This window comes from Colobus angolensis, unplaced genomic scaffold, assembly GCF_000951035.1.
Source record: "Colobus angolensis palliatus isolate OR3802 unplaced genomic scaffold, Cang.pa_1.0 Scaffold148, whole genome shotgun sequence".
Lineage (NCBI taxonomy): Eukaryota > Metazoa > Chordata > Mammalia > Primates > Cercopithecidae > Colobus > Colobus angolensis.
In genome coordinates, this window is record NW_012114577.1 from 1392080 (window position 1) to 1409900 (window position 17821).

General features: G+C 41.7%; 1 protein-coding gene across 1 annotated transcript in view; it reads left to right on the forward strand.

The window, feature by feature from the left end:
- Window positions 1-17821, forward strand: part of LOC105507286 (mitogen-activated protein kinase kinase kinase MLK4) — a 54677-nt gene that overhangs the window by 32486 nt on the left and 4370 nt on the right. The window contains exons 6-9 of the mRNA XM_011935713.1: window positions 8521-8643; window positions 12702-12852; window positions 13221-13318; window positions 16057-16836. Coding sequence (XP_011791103.1) covers window positions 8521-8643; window positions 12702-12852; window positions 13221-13318; window positions 16057-16836 — 1152 coding nt within the window. The remainder of the gene's footprint in view (window positions 1-8520; window positions 8644-12701; window positions 12853-13220; window positions 13319-16056; window positions 16837-17821) is intronic.

Below are 17821 nucleotides of genomic sequence, written 5' to 3' on the forward strand. Positions count from 1 at the left end.
CCTGTAATCCCGGGACTTTGGGAGGCCGATTTGGGTGGATCACCTGAGGTCAGGAGTTCGAGACTAGCCTGGCCAACATGGTGAAACCCCCTCCATTTCTACTAAAAATACAAAAATTAGTCGGGCGTGGTGCCGGGTGCCTGTAGTCTCAGCTGCTCCGGAAGCTGAGGCGGGAGAATCGCTTGAACCTGGGAGATGGAAGTTGCAGTGAGCTGAGATCATGCCATTGCACTCCAGCCTGGGTGACGAGAGTGAAACTCTGTCTCAAAAAGAAGAAAGAAAGCTGGGTGTGGTGGCTCACGCCTGTAATCCTAACACTTTGGGAGGCCTAAAGGGGCGGGTTGCCTGAGCTCTGGAGTTCAAGACGAGACTGGGCAACACAGTGAAACCCTGTCTCTACTGAAATACAAAAGGAAAAAAAAAAGTTAGCTGGGTGTGGGGGCGGGTGCCTGTAATCCCAGCTACTTGGGAGGTGAGGCAGGGGAATCTCTTGAACCCGGGAGCTGGAAGTTGCAGTAAGCCAAAATTGTGCCATTGCACTCCAGTCTGGGCAACAGAGTGAGACTCTGTCTCAAAAAATAAAAGAAAAAAAGAAAGAAAGAAAATTGCTAGTGTGAGGTGGTCATGATGAGAATCCAGTATATGTTATTGATGATTTGGTTCGATGAGGTGAGAAAAGACTGGATCCTTATCACTTTAACTTGGTTGGGGGTCGGGGAAAGGTCCTTTTTCAGGTTGTTTTCTGATATTTTCTCTTAGCTGGAGAGTTGCTGGCAGGGTCACTGACTGGTCTTTCTTATGTGTCAGTCAGCCAGAATTAGAGAATACACTATTTATTTATGATGAGGCTTCTGCCTTCACACATAGATGAAAGAAAAATCCAGAGGTGCACTAGATGTGAGTTTTCTTCTCCAGTTTTCAGCTATGTCAGTTTTCTTCTAGCTGTGATTTGATTATGTTATCAAAATTAATATTTATTGTTTCCCTTGGGAAACTTTGGGGGAGGTGGAAAGGATTAAGAATCTGATGGAAAGGGAAGTAAATTTGGAAGAAAAAATGAAAATCATTCCAGTGATTCTTTACTCTTCAGTGGTAAAATGATTAAATCAAAATCTTAGCATTTCTGAGGTCAGATATTCACTCTTGCTTTTCTTCTCAAATGTTCCTTGGCTAATACCCTGAGTTTATTAAAAGCAGACTGAATATTATATGACTATTTTTACTAGATTTTTAAAAAATCTGGTAAAATCTAGCTTTAAAATCTAGCTTTTCTTTTTCTGAGAAGAGAGGGGAAACTTTAGTTACACATTTATTTACTTTTTGGCATTTAATGAAAGATTCCCAGTTAAAGCATAACCAAGAAATCTGCTATAATTCTGACCCAACACCAAGGAATGAAATTTGGTTTCTGGAATTTTTAGCATGACAGTTACCTCTTCTGCCCACAAGATGGCACTACATTTCATCTTAATAATAATACTGGTACCAATATGGAAACTTTCCTTAGAATGCTCCAACCCTAAACACACACACATGCACACATATTTACTTGTACAATATCCTAGAATGGGACAGACATCAAAAAAGGGAAATGATAACTATAAAAATAATTATTTTTTTCTTGAAGAATTCCCCTTAGTATAGAAGAGAAAGCAAGCATATGCAACTTAAAATCAAGGGAGTTAGTTGCATTCAATATTATCTGCTAGAAAATTCTTTAAGTTAGTATTGTTTAATAGGGGAAACAATTCAGGACATGGGCCTAGGCAAAAATTTTATGACTAAGACTTCAAAAGCTCAGGCAACAAAAAGCAAAAATAGACAATTGGGACTATATTAAACCCAAAAGCTTCTGCACAGCAAAGGAAACAATCAATAGAGTGAAGAGACAACCTGTAGAATGGGAGAAGATATTAGCAAATTATTCATCTGACAAGGGACGAGCACAGAATATACAAAGAGCTCAAATAACTCAATAGCAAAAACACAAATAGTTTGATTTAAAATTGGGCAAAGGAACCGAATAGACATTTCTCAAAAGAAGACATAAAAATGGCCAGCAAGCATATGAAAAAATGCTTAGCATCACTCATCCTCAGGGAAATGCTAATGAAAATCACAATGAGCTATTTCACCTTAGTTAGAATGGCTATTATCAAAAAGATGAAAAATAGTAATTGTTGGTGAGGATGTGGAGAAAAAGGAACACCTATACACATTCTCTCGTAATTTTTTCCTTGAGAGTTATTACTCATCATTTTAAATCTTACGGCTATTTATAGCTATTGGAAGTGTAAATTAGTACAGCCATTGTGGAAAACAGCATGGAGGTCTCAAAAAAAACCCTAAAAACTACTGTGTGATCTAGGAATGCCACTACCAGGTATTTACTCAGAGGAAAGGAGATCTGTATATCAAAGGGATATCTGCAATCCCATGTTTATGGCAACACTGTTCACAAAGGCGAAGACCAGGAATCAACCTAGGTGTCCATCAGTGGATGAACGAATTAAGAAAATGTGGTGTGTTTACCTGATGGAACACTATTCAGCCATAAAAAAAATCAAATTCTATCTTTTGTGGCAACATGGATGAGCCTGGATGACATTATGTTAAGTGAAGTAAGTCAGGCACAAGAAAATAAATACTGCATATTCTCACATGTATGTGGGAGTGAAAAAAAATGGAGCCCATGGAAATAGACAGTAGAATTGTGATTGTTAGGGGTGGGAGGGGCTTGAGGGGAGGGGAGGTTGGAGAGAGGTTAGTTAATGGATACCAAATTACAGCTAGGTAGGAGGAATGAGTTCTGGTATTCTGCAACTTTGTAGGGTGAATACAGTTAACTATAATTTATTGTATATTTTCAAAAAGCCGGAAGAGAGGATATTGAATGTTCACAACACAAAGAAATGATCAATATCCAAAGTGATACATATGCTAATTACCCTGACTTGATCATTATATGTTGTAAACAAGTACCAAAGTATCACTCTGTACCCCATAAACATGTATAATTTTTATGGGTCAACAAAAAGACGAAGAGAAACAAATTCTAATACTGTTAAATGGCACACTGTTCAGGGAGAAACATCTGATCAGTGGTAAATGGAACAGCGATGCTGTCCTTTCATGGAGTTACCAACTTCTTGAACCCCTTTTGCAGGATTTTTCCCTTTGCATAATAAGCTTGGAGAATTTCTCCGAAACATATTCAAGAGTCCTCCAAGCTGACCTTTAATATTTGTGCCTGCAGCTCTTTCACAAATTTGGTATTAAATATGAATAATTACGTTCTCTTGTGACGTTGTCCTTGAGAATTACTGCTGATTATTTTTAATCTTATGGGTATTTATAGCTATGGTGACTTAGTGATGGAAACCTCAAATTTGATTTTTTTTCCTCCTGGAATTTCTTCATGGCTGGCTGCCAAATAAGGAGGATTAATGCTTAAAAAGTAAGACAGTAATAATCTAGGATAATAATTTTAAAATAATACTTTGTGATTATGTAGTATTTTTCTTGGAATTTGCAAGAGAAAAAAGCATGGTCACAGTGGATCTTTTTATTTTGTGAGTACTCTATATTGATTGCTTCTTCTGTTTTATGTTTATTTTTAACTGAAGTTGTGTTTTCTGGACACGTTAATACAAGACAAAACTTTAAAGCCTCCAAAAGTTGGTATGTCGCTAAAGCAGTGACATTCTAACTTTGCTTCAGAAGTGCCCAAAGCCTGCAAAAACCATCCACCTCACAGGTATGCAAGTGAGTAGAAGGGTGGATGGGAGCGAGCATATAACCTCACCTGGATTCTTCAGAGAATACACTGCTTTTCATCTGCAAATGGAAGCCTCCCACTGAGGCAGTATTAGCTTTGTTAGTGAAATGTTCATATTGCCAGCAAAAATACTAGGATAGGTTTTACTCAAACCTGTGATTGAACTATAGCTGCTATGACCAGGCATCTTTAGAACCATTATTCTAGTGAGTACAAAGAAAATCTGAGCATGGGCCACAGGCATTTTAACAATTCAGCTTTAGTTTTCCTAAATGTTTAGCTGGCACAGACTCAACCTTTCGCTGCTTCAAAGGGACAAGGATGTTTATGGTAAAGAATGTTGACTGGGTGCGGTGGCTCACACCTGTAATCCCAGCACTTTGGGAGGCCAAGGCAGGCGGATCACCTGAGGTTAGGAGTTCGAGACCAGCCTGGCCAACATGGGGAAACCCCATCTCTACTAAAAATACAAAAATTAGATGGGCATGGTGGTGGGCACCTATAATCCCAGCTACTCAGGAGGCTGAGGCAGAAGAATTACTTGAACCCAGGAGTCGAGGTTGCAGTGAGCTGAGATCTCGCAACTGCACTCCAGCCTGGGCGACAAGAGGAAGACGCTGTCTCAACAACAACAACAACAACAACAAAGAATATTTTCTTTTTGGTTACAACATAAAGCGTGCTTTTTAAGTGGAAGTATTCAGGTGTTTTTGGAAGCTCGGAAGCACTGTGAATGTTAGGCATTGTTAAAATGCAGCCTTTTATCTTTACTGCTCACTTGTGGCTTTCCACGTGTTCCATGTTGATTTCCTGATCTGTACTTGGCATTTACTGTCCCATCATTTGTTCCAAATAACTTGTCAATCAAAGCTTGTGGCTTGGTTCTTGGCTTTTCTTCTGCTCTTGACAGGAGGGCTCCTCTTGCTGTAAAAGTTCTCAACATTTGTTTCTATCATGTTATAGCAATCAGGTGGCTAGATGAACATTTATAAATGACTTTAGTCTAAACTGTTTCCTTTCTATGGTTAAGAATATTTTTTTCTTTGTCCACCTCTTTCCCCTAACTACCACCACCTAGTCTAGTCAATTCTTTACCTCAACTGCTCTGCCCTGGTCAAGTCTTTCAAAAGGAATGACTTGGGGCCAGGTGCAGTGACTCACGCCTGTCATCCGCAGCACTTTGGGAGGCCGAGGCGGGTGGATTGCTTGAGCCCAGGAGTTCAAGACTAGCCTGGGCAACAAGGTGAAACCCCATTTGTACAAAAATATACCTAAATTAGCTGGGAATGGTGGTGCATGCCTGTAGTACCAGCTACACAGAAGGCTGAGGCAGGGAAATTGCTTGATCCAGGGGAGGTCAAGGCTGCCGTGGACTGAGATTGCACCACTGCACTCCAGCCTGGACAACAGAGTGAAATCTTGTCTTAAAAAAAACAAGTATGGCTCAGCAGATGGAGGAGCCTTCCATTTGGTCTTTCCTTTCTGTTTGGTTTGTCTTCCAAATTTCCCCTATCCTGCTGTGTATTCCTCAGCAACCCACTTCAAGCACCAGCCTGATCCTGCAGATGGACCCTGCGTAACTTTCTCTGTCAACAAACGCTTGAGGATCTGCTGTGTCCCCAATACTAGGAGTGATAATAAAATATATATGCAGTCTCTGCACTCATGTCTCCCACAGAGAAAGTATTCATTCAGCAAAGTTTTCTAAGTACCTGTAATGTGCAAGGCACCGTGCCAGTCTGAAGTCATGGAGACTGTCATGGTCTCTGCCCATAGAGCACTTATCTTATATTGAGGGAGGGGGTAGAACTTAAGCTAATAATTAAATACTTGTTGGCTTTCTATAATATTAGCTGCTGTGAGGGAAAAGTCACATGACAGTGATTAGTGCGGAGATGTAACCTGGTCTAAGGTGAGGGCTTCCTAATGGAGTTGAAAGCCAGCCTGGGCAACACAGTGAAACCCTGTCTCTAGTAAAATACAAAAAAAAAAAAAAAAAAAAAAAAAAATAGCCAGGTGTGGCAGTGTGCGCCTGTAATCCCAGCTACTCGGGAGGCTGAGGCAGGAGAATTGCTTGAACCCGGGAGACGGAGGTTGCAGTGAGCCTAGACTGTGCCATTGCACTCCAGCCTGGGCGACAGAGCAAGACTCCATCTCCAAAAGAAGAAGTAACATTTAAGTTGAGACTCAATACGGGAATTTACCAAATACAGAACAGGAAGAAAGAGAATAGACTGAGAGCACATGTGGAGGAAACTTGGTTTTTTCCAGGAATTAAAAAAGGTTCAGTGTGGTTTGAACAGGGCTCAGCACACTGCCCTATGGACCCAATCATGCCTCTACCTGCTTTGTACAGCCATGAGCTCAGAATGGGTTTTACACTTTTAAATGCTTGAAAAAAAAGAGGAAGAAGAATACATCATTGTACCTGACATGATATGAAACTGATATGAAATTTCAATATCCATAAAGATCGTTTTACTGGGACACATTCATCTTTGTGTTGACTGTGCCTGCTTTCTCTCACATCGATGGAGTTAGGCAGTTGTTACAGAGACTGTGCGGCTCACAGAGTCTAAAATGGGGCATTTTGCAGAAGGAGTGTGCTGACCCCTCTTCTAGGCCGTGACGAGTGAGAGGAGAATAGGGCAAGATGAGGCTGGAGCAGAAAGAAGAACTCAGACTCAGGTTTGCAGGGACTTACAGAATTTGTTACAACTTTAATCTGTAACTTAAGAATCATGAGATGCCTTTGAAGGATTTTAAGCAGGGGAATGACGTGTTACACATATTAAAAATGCATCTGGCTGCTGTGAGGTGGACTTGGGGGGCCAATTGTGGATGCAGGAAGATGGACACAAGGCATTGTAGCAGGCTAGGCATGACATGGTGATGGCCATGCAAATGGAGAGAACAAAAATAAATAAAAACATTTATTTAGCATTTACTATGTCCTGAGCCCTGTAGTAAGTACTTCTTATACTTCTTTGCACTGAATTTTTCATACCAGTCCTGTGAAATAGTAATAATTGGTTCTTTTCCATTTTTGTCAGTAAAGATACTGAGACTTCAAGACCTTAAGTTACTTTCTCAAAATTCATATGGCTGTGGTAGAAATGAGATTCAGATCCACATTTGCTAACTCCATAACCTGGAATATAAATTTCTCTACTACAAGAAAAATATATAGCACAGAATTTACCTGATATTTTGTGCTTGGTGGATAGGTGGGGTAACGGAAAAGACAATATCAAGAAAAGTATTCAGATTTCTAGTATGAATAACTGGATAGCTGTCTTTGCCTACCAACTTCCGAATCCTCTTCATCTCAAATAGCAGTTTGTTCATTAAAGTTCTTTAAAGTATAACTTCCAAAAAGGTAAGTTATAAGTCTCTTGCAAATATGAAATGGGCATATGTCAAAGATTTTTATTAAACTCATTAATCATTGAGGAACCAGGTAAAACCAATTCAAATGAGAATTTGAGGAGTGAGGTATTTATGGGCAAATGAATAGAGGAATGCAGGATTAGATTGGGTTAAAAGCAAACCTGGTTGAGGTCTAATATGGCAATAAACCATTTGGGATTCTCTTTTTCTCCAGACAGAAGTTATTTGCATCATCACCAGACAAAATCTACAAGTTAACCTCTGCTCTCACCTAGTTATAAAAATAACTCAGTCAATAGAAAAACTATCAATCAAAGGTTAAGCTCAGCTCTGCACTGAAAGAATATCCAGTAATGTCGTTTACCTCCTTCCAAGTTGTTAATGATTTTCCTGATAGTTTATAAAGTTTTCCCCGACACACCCCTCTTTCCTCTGGTAATACTGCTTTCTCTTCCATATGAACCTATAGATCTTGGTATATCTCTACCATATTACAACTAGATAATAAGAGTCAGCATTTGTAGAATGCTGAGAGTACAAAATGCTTTTAATTTACATTTTCTGTTTGATTCACCACCACCACAACCATGTGAAATATTGTTGCTCACTTTAGCAGGTGAAGAAACAGGCTCAGAGTAGTTCCTTACTGGTTTGAGGTCCATAGCTTGTTATATTATGAGAACCAGGACTCATTTAAATCCAGGGCCATTTCAATTTAATTTAATTTATTTATTTATGTATTTATTGGAGACAGAGTCTCGCTCTGTTGCCCAGGCTGGAGTGCAGTGGTGCGATCTCAGCTCACTGCCACGTCCATCTCCCAGGTTCAAGTGATTCTCCCGTCTCAGCCTCCCGAGTAGCTGGGATTACAGGTGTGTGCCACCACGCCTGGCTAATTTTTGTGTTTTCAGTAGAGATGGGATTTTGCCGTGTTGAACAGGCTGGTCTCAAACTCCTAGCCTCAAGTGATCTGCCCACCTGAGCCTCCCAAAGTATTGGGATTTCGGCTGTGAGCCACCACGCTCAGCGTTAATTTTATTTTTAACTATCTCAGACTGAATGCAGATAACCCTTTTTTCCAAGGTTATAAATTCTTCAATGATTCGTGACTTTCATATTTTCCTGTGTTTGTGTGTGTGTGTGTGTGTGACTATACCCAACGCGTAAGTTCTGAATCATTATTTATTACTTAAATCCCGAGAAGTAAGAAACCAAAATAAGAAATCGATGCTGCAATGTATTTTGCAGTTAGGGTCTGACCATTTTTGTTTTGATGGCTGTGCGCTCAAGACATGGCTATGAAGATAATGGAAAACCATGAAATATCAGTTTTCCCTTTTTGCATCCAACAGATTTCCAGCACAAGATAACCGTGCAGGCCTCTCCCAACTTGGACAAACGGCGGAGCCTGAACAGCAGCAGTTCCAGCCCCCCGAGCAGCCCTACAATGATGCCCCGGCTCCGCGCCATACAGTGTGAGCTTTGTGCACTGCCACGGGGGCTCCTGTGTTGATTTCTCTCCTTTAACTTGACTTGGATTCAAATTGAGCAGATGTGTTTTCAGAGCAGGTTGTAAATGAGCGTGGGACATTTCGTAGGTGCCACGACTATTAGAGAAACAAAATGTGGGCATAGGTTCCTTAGTCTAATTTCTACTCACAACAAATGAATTTTAGATGCTAGGCGGTTGGTGATGCGACCTGGCCCTGGAGTAGAAAGTGAAACAGCACATCTCGAGACATTTTGTTAAATACTTGCACTCAGCGTTAGCATAACCTGATTATATCACCAGCCATTTGTGTCAGGATACTGTGAAAAATGAAATCAGGACTTCAGGATTACTTCCTTTTCTTTCTTTGTTTTGTGAGGGGAAAAAAATTGTTGCTTTTCAGGATTTAACTTTAACTCACTTTAGGTTTGACCAACCTAACACTTAAAAATTCCTGGTAGTATTCTGGTTTTAGAACAGGCATTCGTCCTGGAGGGGAGAGTACAGACAGCTGATTTGCCTGGCACCTTTGCATTGTGAGAGTTTCAGTTAGGCTATGAATCAGAGTTTAGTGGATGAAATAAAATTACTAATTTTTTTCAAAGGTGAGTCCAAATAAACCCCTGAAAGTAGGCTAAGCAAAAGAAAAATGTGATTAATGCGTATGTCTGTAAGTAATGTGGTAATTAGCCTAAGTCTGTGTTAAACCGTGCATTTAGATCCTCTCTTTTCTCCACCAGACTTAATTCCCTGCTGTTTACCCATCCTTATTTGGAGAAAAAAAAAATCCAAAAGAAAATTTTGTCTAATGAGGCTTGCGTGGAATCTCATTTTTTTTTCTTCCTCTTTTGATAATGAAAACCTTGGCACTGGCAGAGATTTCTTTTGCAAGTTCCTGGACACCAGGATCCCCACAGAGAAACAGGATCTAAATGAGGCTGTAGTTTTAGCACTTAAAGGACTGTCGTTGATTATAACTGATTTGTTTCTCTGAGAATGCATTTTGCATAAAGCCATACCTCAAACCTTTGCCTCGGCAAAGGCCTAACTAACGGAGGCAGAAAGGGTTCCCAGGCTGGTCTCCCTGCTCCACAAAGGGACGAGCAGATGGGACACCATGCCAGCCCCGCTTTTGCCTGGCCACTCCTCTGCCCTCTTTCCTGTGTCTTCACCTGCTCTGGGGAAAACCACCTCACAGAAGCCAGGAAGTGGTACTGGGCAGGCCAGGCTGGGCCCAAGATGTGTACCAGTTAAAGCAAATAATTTGGAATTTCAAACGAATTCCAATCCTTTAAAGTTGAAATGCAGCCAGCTTAGGGAGGTGCATCCTTGGTGCTCCTTCTCAGAAGTCACATGGTGGAAAGGTTCTACTCCAGACTTCCACACAGGACCAGCTGTGTGTGTGGCAGCCGTTGGCTCCAGTTCTCCAGCCCGGATGCTGCTCGTCTTCACCGGGACTCTCTTCGTGTCTGTGCACACCCCCATTCAATTCTACAGCCTCATCGAGTGGACCCTTTTACTATCCCCAAATGAGGGACAGAGAAGTTACCATTAAACTGACCCAAGTTGGTAGCTACTAAGTGGTGAAACTGGATTCAGACACATCTTCTGAGTGTAGAGTTCACCATCCATTTCCGGCCTCTTAGTACAGGAAAAGTTCAATCAATGTGGAAACAAAAGAGAAATAAGAGGAGCAAATCAAGAGGGGAAGGAAAATAGGAAGTGGGAGGAAGGTGAGGAGGCAAAAGCTGAGAGTGTAGATAGCTCTGGGAGTGTAGATCGGTCAGTCAGTCATACAGCTGAGACGAACTCCGGTCTAATAACCCCCAGCTGAAAGCTTTTCCGGTTCTGTTGCCTTCACTTAAATGAAAACTGCTCATCTGTTTATCGCTCATTCTACTGTAAAACTATTTTAATAAAAAGAATGAACAACTGATTCAAGACTGTTACACATACACGCGTACATTTAGGCATGTATCCACTTTTTTTTTTTTTTCTTTGAGATGGAGTCTCACTCTGTGACCCAGGCTGGAGTGGTGCCATCTCGGCTCACTGCAACCACTGCCTCCCGGGTTCAAGCAATTCTCCTGCCTCAGCCTCCCGAGTAGCTGGGATTACAGGTGCCTACCACCACATGCAGCTAATTTTTGTACTTTTAGTAGAGACAGGATTTCACCACCTTGGCCAGGCTGGTCTCAAACTCCTGACCTCGTGATCCACCTGCCTCGGCCTCCTGAAGTGCTGGGATCACAGGCGTGAGCCACCGTGCCTGGCCTAAGCACATTTATATGCACAGACACTTGTATATACACACATATATGTATATTTTAAAATTTGGAAAATATTGAAACACACATGAGTAACCAAACATCATCCACAATGTGTCCAATTTTACAAAGTGATATAAAGGAGCTAAATTTCCCTCTACATAGCAATCCTCTCTATTAAATTTAAACACTTTAGTAAGTTTGGTATCTGTGTTTAGTAACTTCTCCTCTGTGTATGTATGTGTGTATATACAGGCATCCATAAACATGTAATTTTTAATGAAAATGTATTATAGGTAATATTAAATATAATATAAACATTATATATCATTATCTGTACCTCATTTTTATTATGGTCACAGAGTGTTCCACTGTATATCAAAATATTTCAAACTGTTTCTAGAACATCTAGTATGTTTCAGATATTTTTACCCTAAGTGTGTGGTAATAACAGCAATTTTCCCTGGTGATTTCCAAATCACTTTTTTTTTTGAAACGGAGTCTGGCACTGTCCCCTGGGCTGGAGTGCAATGGCGTGATCTCGGCTCACTGCAACCTCCGCCGCCTGGGTTCAGGCAATTCTCCTGCCTCAGCCTCCTGAGCAGCTGGGATTACAGGTGCCCACTACCACGCCCAGATAATTTTTTGTATTTGTAGTAGAGACGGGATTTCACCATGTTGGCCAGGCTGGTCTCGAAGTCCTGATCTTTTAATTTGCCGGCGTCGGCCTCACAAAGTGCTGGGATTACAAGCATGAGCCACGGCGCCCGACTGCAAATTGCTTTCAAGTGCACTTAAATTAGAGGGGTGGTATGTAAGTGTTTAGTAAAATGTAGAAATTAAAAATGAATATACATCGTCCTGTGAGGTAGTGAAAAAAGCAAGACATGGAAAACTATTAAATATTTTCAAGTTTTAAAAGACAACTGTAACCAAAGTGTTGTCATGACTGAGTGAAATTGTGAAGACCAAAAAGTAAATAAATAAATTGTGATGACCAATGAAAAATTAGTTGAAATTACAATTTAAGGCCGGGCGCGGTGGCTCAAGCCTGTAATCCCAGCACTTTGGGAGGCTGAGACGGGCGGATCACGAGGTCAGGAGATCGAGACCATCCTGGCTAACACGGTGAAACCCCGTCTCTACCAAAAAAATACAAAAAACCTAGCCGGGCGAGGTGGTGGGCGCCTATAGTCCCAGCTACGTGGGAGGCTGAGGCAGGAGAATGGCGTGAACCCGGGAGGCGGAGCTTACAGTGCGCTGAGATCTGGCCACTGCACCCCAGCCTGGGCGACAGAGCGAGACTCCGTCTCAAAAAAAAAAAAAAAAAGAAATTACAGTTTAAAAATATATGATGTTTGTGTCTCTAGTTCCAAACTTTAACTTATTTGGTTAAAAAATTAGAGTACTAAGTTCATTTTAAGTTACATGTTTAGTTTGGTGTCTCCTCCCCCAATTACAATGAAATCCTAATTGTTGCAAAATGCTAAATAAATAGATTAAAAAGTAATCAAATCTTTGCTGCTAATTTACCTCGAATTTGTATCTTTTCTGTTAACTTACTCCACTTTTCTTGATGTTTTTATGATCAGAGAAAGAAACTTACCAGAGATTGCGTGAAATAAATAATTTTCTCATTGTTTTCATGTTTTCAGTAAGGTAGTTTCACAACTGGTACGATTCATTTAGCTTTTTTAACAAAGCCAATATTGGTTAATATGATAGTTGTGGTTAATATGATAGTTGTGGTTAATATTGTTAATAATGTTCTCTTTAGTGACTTCAGATGAAAGCAATAAAACTTGGGGCAGGAACACAGTCTTTCGACAAGAAGAATTTGAGGACGTAAAAAGGAATTTTAAGAAAAAAGGTTGTACCTGGGGACCAAATTCCATTCAAATGAAAGAAAGAACAGATTGCAAAGAAAGGTGGGTGTGTGGTATCTGGTGGTACTCATTGTACAATGTGACAAATCCATTCCTGTGTTAATATCACATCAGCCAGACTTTCAAAAAGCAAGTAAATTAATACAGAGATTTATAAATATCAACTTAATTTTCTAGGATGAATTTATCGTGCCACATTAACTATGATTTAGTTAAGCAGTTAGAATATTTCTGAGATTTTTTTTCCTGTCTCACTTTCAGGTATTATTTGTACTTTGTCAGCCCTTCAAAACTGGGTACAAATGTGTTCTCTTTGCTACCTTAAAAATATTGTTGGCCTGTATCCACCAAAACCTAATTGGTGTGTTGTGTGCTTCTGTCTTATGAAAAGAAACATTTTTCTCTTGTAGGATAAGACCTCTCTCCGATGGCAACAGTCCTTGGTCAACTATCTTAATAAAAAATCAGAAAACCATGCCCTTGGCTTCATTGTTTGTGGACCAGCCAGGTAAATGTGTTTCAGGAGGTAGGATTTGCTTGAGCTGTCCTTGGCATCTGATTGTGCTGAAGCTTTGCTTTTATAGTCTTATGTGGTCATTAAAGTAGCAGAGGGGAGATTAGCAAGTAATGGCATTTCTTACAGCTTTACTTAAATTCAGAAGTTATTTTTCATCAAGTCTTCATGGCAGGAAGTAATTAGGCTTCACGTGGTTTTGGGAATTTGTAACTCCTCTTCCTTACCAGAAACGTTATTATCATAATTAATTATGTAAAACCAAATTAATTTAGTATAGGAAATATTAGATGTAAAAATACAGATCCCCCCTGAAAGTTCTGCTGAGATTAAGGGGTATCACTCCTTACTATAGTGCCACCTGTTGACATGATGAAATCCAATGAAGCAGGTTAACTATGAAAAACTCACAAAAACTAGCCGGCATGGTGGTGCTTGCTTGTAATCCCAGCTACTCAGGAGGCTGAGGCAGGAGAATCATTTGCACCTGGGGGCCAGAGGTGGCAGTGAGCCAAGATTGCACCACTGCACACCAGCCTGGAGGATAGAGTGAATGAGATTACATCGCTAAATAAATAAATAAATAAATAAGAAAAACGACTGCTTGGAGAGTTTTACATTGGAATTTCTATTTAATTTAAATGAATCATAATGATTTACTTTCGATATTCAATATTTGTATTCAGTATTCAGTATTAAAAGATTGAAGAGATGGGCCGGGTGCGGTGGCTCAAGCCTGTAATCCCAGCACTTTGGGAGGCCGAGATGGGCAGATCACGAGGTCAGGAGATCGAGACCATCCTGGCTAACACGGTGAAACCCCGACTCTACTAAAAAATACAAAAAACTAGCCGGGCGAGGTGGTGGGCGCCTGTAGTCCCAGCTACTCGGGAGGCTGAGGCAGGAGAATGGCATAAACCCAGGAGGCGGTGCTTGCAGTGAGCTGAGATTGGGCCACTGCACTCCAGCCTGGGCGACAGAGCGAGACTCCGTCTCAAAAAAAAAAAAAAAAAAGATCGAAGAGATGGAAATCATTGAAAACCTTCAAGCATGGTTACTAACACATAAAATAAAATTGGTCTTTATACTTGATCATTTAGGCAGACTCTTTGGTCCTTTGATCAAATTAAGGATGCGTTAGCAAGACACAATGTAAATTTCTTGAATTTGTTATTGGTACTGTGCTCGATTTCACAAGCACCTTTGCACTCACTACCTGGGTTCAGCTTCTCCTTCTGAAGGTTCTCCTTTATGAAGGTAAAGGGAGCTTGGGTCAGCAACGTCAGGGAGTGGAAGGAGTAGGAATGGAGGAAAAAGAGGGCACCCCAAACAAAAGGTGCCACGGGGAAGAGCACAGGGTTCTTTGGAGAAAGAAAGCTGGCATCTCAAATTGTTTAGATCAGCTGTCCCCAACCTTTATGGCACCAGAGACCAGTTTCGTGGAAGACAGTTTTTCCATGGACCAGTGGGCCGGGGATGGTTTCAGGATGATTCAAGCGCATTACATTTATTGTGCACTTTATTTCTATTATTATTACATTGTAATTCATAATTAAATAATTCTACCACTCACCATAATGTAAATCAGTGGGAGGCCTGAGCTTGTTTTCCTGCAACTAGATGGTCCTATCTGGGAGTGATGGGAGATGGCGACAGATCATCAGACGCTAGATTCTCATAAGGAGCAACCTAGATCCCTCGTATGTGCCGTTCACAATGGGGTTCACGCTCCTGTGAGAATCTGATGCCACTGCTGAACTGACATGGGGTGGAGCTCAGGTGGTAATGTGAGCAATAGGCATTGGCTGTAAATACAGAAGAAGCTTCACTCGCTCACCTGCTGCTCACTTCCTGCTGTGCAGCCTGGTTCCTAACAGGCCACAGTATCAGTCTATGGCCTGGGGTTCAGGGACCCCTGGTCTAGATCATCAGGCACGTTTAGATATACTAGGATGTAATGTTGGAAAAAATTACAGATGTTATTTGGAAATCAGATGAATGAATTTGCTGTTTAATTGTGCACTGTTAAGCACATACGTGATAAGAATGTTGGCTTCCTCTTAAGCGGGTATAATTTGTAACCTTTGGGATTCTGTAACCTCCTGGGAGAATCTTCTATTTTAATGATCCCCAAACTTCAGTAAAGGCTTGCTGAAACATTGACTGCTGGACTCCACTCTCCAGAATTTCTGATTCCATAGTCCGGGGTGGGCCAATGATTTACATTTCTACAAATTCCCAGGGGATGCAGATGCTACCAGTCCAGGCCACACACTTTGAGAACCGCTGATCTGCTACAGAACCGTTAGTTTACACACAGGAAAGCTGTAGATAATGGAGCCTGATACATGTATTTAGGTGAAGTGAGGAAAAGAGCACATTTGGTGACATATTTAGTGATTACGTGCCTATGGTTGTGCATTTTTGTGTTTTGATGACTGTTTCTACGATAGTGTCCAGTATTGATAATGATGAAGAACAGCTTCCCGAAGCATAGGAAACAGCAGATGGCTAGTTTGCTGGTTCATCTGCAGGGAACTTTAAGTTGTAGGGCCCTGGAGACTTGTTCCATGGAGCCCTCCTGGATAAATCATTTGCAAAAATGAAAAGGGCTGCATGTGTTTTGATTTAAAATATGTATTTATTATATTTTAGCTTTACTTTACAATCTTGTTTAAATGACTTTTACCGTAAAATGATACTACAGTGTGTGTACTTATACCTTAATTTAGGGTCCTGTGAAGAGCCAAAACTTTCCCCTGATGGATTAGAACACAGAAAACCGAAGCAAATAAAATTGCCCAGTCAGGCCTACATTGATCTACCTCTTGGAAAAGATGCTCAGAGAGAGAATCCTGCAGAAGCTGAAAGCTGGGAGGAGGCGGCCTCTGCGAATGCTGCCACAATCTCCACTGAGGTGACTCCTATGAACAGTCTGAGTAGATCCCCCCAGAGAAAGAAAACAGAGTCGGCTCTGTATGGGTGCACCGTCCTGCTGGCATCAGTGGCTCTGGGACTGGACCTCAGAGAGCTTCATAAAGCACAGGCTGCTGAAGAACCGTTGCCCAAGGAAGAGAAGAAGAAACGAGAGAGAATCTTCCAGCGGCCTTCCAAGTCCCGCAGAAGCGCCAGTCCTCCCACAAGGCTGCCGCCCACTGGTGGGGAGGCCAGCAGCCCACTGTCCCTACCACGGACAAGTGCCCTGGGCATCCTCTCCACACCGTCTCTCTCCACAAAGTGCCTACTGCAGATGGACAGTGAAGATCCACTGGGGGGCGGTACACCTGTCACTTGTGACTCTGAGATGCTCACTCCAGATTTTTCTCCCACTGCTCCAGGAAGTGGTCGTGAGCCAGGCCTCATGCCAAGACTTGACACTGCTTGTGGTATATCAGGAAACTTGCCCTCTTCCTTCCTAGAGCAGACATGTGGGAATGTACCTTACTGGGCTTCTTCAAAAGATAGACGATCACATCACAGACGGACCATGTCTGATGGGAATCCGACCCCAAGTAGGTTGCATTAATTAGGTAAAAGCATAAAACACTGCTGTAGAGATTAGTATGTGAGACAGTATGGATTTACGATTTTATCTTTTCCTGGGGATGACATTTAATAATTTGTTTTTGCTGTTCATGTAGATCTTAGAATCTTACCCTTCTCTTATTTGATTTTAATTTAACTATGATTTGGACTCTGGGAAAAGTGTAATTGAAGTTCAGTAACTGAAACCTATAATAGCATATCAAAGCAGAAAGAACACATGGAGAATAACCACCCAGCCCCCTCGCGTTACGAAAAAGACAAGCCAGCTGCCCCAGTTAGAACCACGGGTGAGTGGGAGGGCTGGAACTGAAACTGGCCTCTCGCCTCCCACAGGCCTTGTCTGCTCCACTGCTGCACACATCGCTCAGTTTCTGTTGGAACTGCGTGTAGCAGGTGTATCAGCTTGCTAGGGCTGCCATAACAGAGTACCACAGCCTGGGGGGATGTTCAGCAGAAACTCATTGTCCAACAGTTCTGCAGGCTGGAAGTCATATCAAGATGTTTGCAAGGTTGGTTCCTTCTGAGCTCAGCCTGGCTTCTTGACTTCTTTTTTTTTTTTGAGATGGAGTCTCGCTCTGTCGCCCAGGCTAGAGTGCAGTGGCCAGATCTCAGCTCACTACAAGCTCCGCCTCCCGGGTTTACGCCATTCTCCTGCCTCAGCCTCCCGAGTAGCTGGGACTACAGGCACCCGCCATCTCGCCCGGCTAGTTTTTTGTATTTTTCAGTAGAGACGGGGTTTCACCGTGTTAGCCAGGATGGTCTCGATCTCCTGACCTCGTGATCCGCCCATCTCGGCCTCCCAAAGTGCTGGGATTACTGGCTTGAGCCACCGCATCTGGCTTGACTTCTAGACAGCCATCTTCTCCCTGTGTTCTCACACAGTCTTCACTCTGAGTGCATCTGTGTCCTAATCTCTTCTTAGGACATCAGTCACACTGGATTAAGGTCCAC